At 38.9% G+C, this 5,437-nt stretch overlaps 1 protein-coding gene across 2 annotated transcripts in view; it reads left to right on the forward strand.

Moving 5' to 3' along the window:
- wdr25 (WD repeat domain 25) overlaps nucleotides 1-3,016 on the forward strand; it is a 28,150-nt gene extending 25,134 nt beyond the window's left edge. For both annotated transcript variants that reach the window (XM_079527252.1, XM_079527251.1), the window contains exon 7: nucleotides 936-3,016. In XM_079527252.1, the coding sequence (XP_079383378.1) occupies nucleotides 936-1,157 (222 nt within the window). In that variant the 3' untranslated portion in view covers nucleotides 1,158-3,016. The remainder of the gene's footprint in view (nucleotides 1-935) is intronic.
- Nucleotides 3,017-5,437: the final 2,421 nt, after the last annotated feature.

Here is a 5,437-nt window from a genome sequence, read left to right on the forward strand (position 1 = left end):
CTGCTGGGACTCTGTGAAGTCACGCACAGCGCAAAACAAACATGCTAAATAAAATGCAATATTTCCAGAAAAAGGAAAAGACAGGGAATGCAGCAGATACTGGTTGGAAAAGCTATTGGTTTTCTTTTGTCATAAACAACTGTAACAACTATTTAGTTGACATTACTTTCTTTAGTGACAGGCTACATTGGGCACTGTGATCTGTAAATCAGCAAAATTAGGCTTTTAGCATCTAATGAAAAGAGGTTATTCTGTAGATCAAAGGAAATTAACATGCCAACTGCAGTAGCCCTGGTCTTGTGTTCTGTACTGTACACCAGGGGTAGGCAACCTTAGGCACCAGTGCCAACATTGGCACAAACGAGGGTGATCACTGGCACGTGTGTGAGAGAGTGGTTTTGGTTTAAAATAAACTATTTTATTGAATGTAGTCAAATTAATGAAGTCCATCCTTTTGTATATAAATTACATCCTGCACATAATTCTACAGTACATTCATTAAAACTCTGAACTCTGACTGGGGAGGGAGTCTGGGAGATAGGTTGGTTATTGAGTCTAATGATCATTATAACGTGATGTGAAAGAAAATATTTAAAAAATATGTTGGAATTATTTTATGTGGTGTCATTAAAATGAATGATGAATTTTGTTGATATGGCACACTGACTATGTACAACATAAAAACATGTCGCTTAATTTAAAAAAGGTTGCAGACCCCTGCTGTACACAACAGGTTCTCACCAATATTGTCCAGATTGTTATGGAAATAGGCCAATGAGGTTAAGCACTTGCACTTTCTTTTAAACTACTTCAAATTTCACAGTTAATTTGGTTTTACAATACCCATGATTATGCTGATGGAAGTACTATTTTGGTCATAGGTGGAAGGTTGAGCTGTGTGGCATGACTAATGCATCGAGTCTTGTCTTACGTAGGTAGAGGGATATGCGGTGCAGTGCGAGTTTTCTCTGGATGGAACTTTACTGGCGTCAGGAAGCTCCACCGGCTCTGCCCACTTCTATGACTACCAGAGCGCACGCGTGCTGCACACTCTTCAAGCTCACAGCCAGCCGTGCCTGTGTGTGTCCCTGCATTCGGTGCTGCCTGCCACTGCAGCCACTTGTGATTGGGGTGGTGAGATCAAGGTCTGGCACTGACGACTGTAAATGGGCAATTCAACGAGAGCCAGAGAAGGCGGTTGAGGGACTAGGTGACTAAGAGAAGAGGATGGACCATATTATTAGGCTCGAGCCTCTTGTGATTTCATCTCCCATAATTACTCGGCATAAGTTGATGGATAACTTGGTGGAAAAACTGTTGGCAATTGTGCACTTTGTGAATCCAGTGAAACATTGGGAGAGAAAAGAATTATGCTTTTGTTGTATAAATCGCTTTTTTTGGTTTTACATTCAGATACTTTCCACACTTTCACTTCCTTTATATTTATACCTGAGTCAGACAATATCTCAGGAGGGAAGCATCTGGACAACACAACCACATGATTGTGGGCATTTGACTGTACAAAACAGTCTGTTACTCATGATAGGTGCATCTCATTGTCTTGTAGTCAGGGCATAGGCCTACCACCTTGCAAAGGAGATCAAAAATAATTGTTATTATAATTAACATTAACATCAAAGGCTAAAATGTTACAAGTTTTATTATCTGAAGAAAGCAGGCTTTCTTCAGCAGCAAACACACATGCGCACACGCACGCGCAAAACCCCCCCCCCCCCAACCCACACACCCACACACACAGAGACCTTATTGCATTTATATAATATGACTGGTGCTTCACTCAAAGTATAGCTAGGGGCTTATACTTTGTTGTGTTCGCTTTGATATGGTCTCTTGTGTCGTTTGAATTTACTGTAAGAGTTTTTTTAAAGTCACAAGATAACTGCATTTTCAGATACAATTTGATTTTAAAATGATGTTTTGCATGCATATTTGTTTACTATTGAATGTATTTTTTTTTGTCTTCCGTTTCAAACAACGTTTCCTGGCAGCTGAATTTGTGTGTCTCAACAAAAAGAATGTGTGAAATTTGCCATGTCACCTACAGTATATGAGCACTGGGCAGACAGGCAGACTGCACTACGTTATCATTAAAATGTTTTGAATATACTTAAGAATATATACACTGGCTGCTGAAAGTGTGTGTGTGTGTGTGTGTGTGTGTGTGTGTGTGTGTGTGTGTGTGTGTGTGTGTGTGTGTGTGTGTGTGTGTGTGTGTGTGTGTGTGTGTGTGTGTGTGTGTGTGTGTGTGTGTGTGTGTGTGTGTGTGTGTGTGTGTGTGTGAGAATTGGCAGTGCATCTTCTTTCACTTCCAACATTTCAATCAGCCACAGTGTATTGGTAGTTTTAATTCAACCTTTCTTACCAACTTGTTGAAAATGTATAAGTCATGGAAAATAATATCATAGAAGCCTGTGAGGTATTGCCCAACACCCATATTTATTTTTAAGTAAATAAACATACAGCAAAAATATATAACCATGCATTGGACAGACATGTTGACAGACCTGGCCTGTTGCTCCTGGAATAAAGGCCAGAGGTAGAACAGGACAGAACAGCTTCAACTTCCTCAGTCAGGATCTGAACATTAGATCAATAGAACATCAATTGATTGAACTGAATAGAAAATAGTCTTATCAATCATGTAGGTATAGACTCTTATCTCCCCTTAAACATTACATCTATAACAAAAGTACTTTGTCAGTGCGGAGACCATACTGTATATACAGTACTCTGTACAGCATTTTAAGTTTCTCTTCATGTCATCACTATACCCCCTTGATTTCTGTACATTTATATAATGCCTAAGTGTGTCACTGTTTCCTTCATAAGCATGTTCCTATGGAAGAGATGCAGGTTAAAGGACCATACCGTCTAAACATAATCGTTGTCTACAGCTTCGGTCTTATATCGTACATAAACATACGGTACCTGAATAATTGAGTCAATGTTGGCTCAACATAACACTGTGGGTGAGATGTCATGGACTTTTCTCCAGGGAATATTTTCATCTAGGCTTCCATTAAAACACAATAACATGACAAATATATTGTTTGTTGGATTATCTATGTCAAGCAAGTTTCAAGTCCCTGTAATTTTGATACAGTACTGAAATGAATGGAAAACATTGGCCTCCTCGAAGACCAAACAAATGCTCGGCACTGAATATGGTGAGTGGAATTCAAACATGCCAGACCCCTGGTATGGTCCTTTAAAATCTTAGAAACAGCCATAAGCCGTTGCCCAGATCTGCAGGAATGGGAAAGGTAGAAGCAAAATGTTCCAAACATCTAAGCGTGACTACTAGACTTCATTTCATTTGTCACCATTCCTCTCAGATCCGTAGAGCTATCCAGGCAGCAAAGGAAAGAAAAAGTTCTACACTTTCCATCTACCCAGCAATTAATCATTGTCCCTTTGTCCTCTGTGCCAGCAACAGTAGCAGCCTAGCAGGTGTCCCAGTCCCTCCAGATGGTCCATGTACTACAGTAACAATGAGCCTGAGGTCAGGGCAGCTGATCAAATCTCATTGCAGAGGCTAAACACAGTGAGAGGAGAGGAGTGCTTCATTTAGCACAGCGTGTGTGGGACCTTTTTTTGTCTCACCCCCAGCGGGGATGGCGAGATTATGACTAATTTAAGCTCCGTCATACAACGATTTCATCATGGATTGAAAATAGCAGATCCACAAGCTCACACAGCGTCACATTCACCAGTGTTTCCCAAATGGGGGTACTTACTGTATACCCCTAGAGGTATGCAGAGTTAATTACTACACAGGGTACATGAGAAAGTGGAAAATGGAAACATTTATTTTACTGTTCTGTTTAAAGATAAAACAGTGACAAACTTTGTGTAAATCTACTGATCTGTACTGTTAAACCAAATTATGTGTAATGACTTCCATGAGCAGTTGGTTACTAAGTGTGAGCAGTCCCCTTTGAATAACTTCCCCTTAACCTGAATGTGCATATGTTGTACTTCTCCTTGCTTGCACAGAATTGTCCAATTTAAGAACAAATTGATGCATTTGGTTTAATACAGCAGTGTCACCAAGTGAATTATCAATGTAAAATATAGTTTTTCCACTTTCTTTAACGAATGGGTTCCCAGATTGCACACCCGACCACAATAATAACATATGTACTGTAGTGCTGTGTATGTTCATATAGTACAGTAACACTTACTGTAGATAATACAGTATGTACACACCATTATCAGATGTTCAACAGAATCCAGGTCCATTCAGAATTAAGGCAAATACACTAGTGTCCTGGTATGATTTAAGTATACAATAATAGCCTCGTCTATTGAATTCAACACAAGAGAACGCCAAACAGTAATGTTTAACATCCACACACTGTAAATCATTTTGTCAATTGGCCATTGTCTGAATAAACATTTGAAGTTTGTGCCATTAGAATATCTAATAAGAATTGGAATTGTATGTTCCACTTCAACGCATTCATTTCAACAGTCTATTTCTGAGATTTTTTAATTGCCAGAATTCCCTGTGTGAGATCACTGCAATCAGACTCAGCCCAATTATAAACATCTTGCCGTTATAGATATTCTATATCAATAAAATGTGCATTTTCCTCCCAGCTTATTCATATATACTGTATGCATTACATGTCATGCATTTCTGTTCAAGAGAAAAGAGTGGAAATTAGTATTTAACAGCCTCTAGTCAGCAGGGTCCTCTACACATAATGTCCTCTGTACATCATGTTAATTAAGTCTAGATAGTGGGGTGTGTAGAAAAGGAACTTGCTTGGGAGGTTCTGTGCCACACCATTACACAGTACCATACCTATTCCATTATCCATACTCTATCCATTAGAGCAGGAATTAACCACTTTCAACCTTGCATACTAATTTTGAGCACAGGCCAAATGTTCTAAAGTATTTTAATTAAATGATTCAAAAGTAACTGATCTACAAGCTCAAAACGCATCGTATCCAGAGCCTGAAGATCCGTGATTCAGCATTAGGTGGTTAATGGTCTTTTGCTGGTTACCCGACAATACTTACACCAAATATGGTGCAGATTACATTTACGTTGCTGTGTTTAATTAGCTGTTCATTAATTGTTTATTTAGAGAAATGTAATGTAGGGTCATCCCAATGGCTCTAAACTGTATAAAGTAACATAAAAAATATATATAACATATTAAATAGCTGGTCTCTCAGATAGCTACAATTTCTCATGACATAAATACCTCAATAGAGAAACAAAACTACAGTGTTGCATTGCAGACTGTAACGAAAACGTGCCTTGGCTAGTATACATAAAACAAAAACATCTTGACACTCATGTGTTTGCTGCAGGGGAACTTTGAAGACATACAGTACAGCACAATACAGTAGGGTAAGGAATCATTACCATGCATAAAACTTAGAGCTCTGTTTTATCCAC

Source organism: Electrona antarctica (assembly GCF_951216825.1).
Source record: "Electrona antarctica genome assembly, chromosome: 18".
NCBI lineage: Eukaryota > Metazoa > Chordata > Actinopteri > Myctophiformes > Myctophidae > Electrona > Electrona antarctica.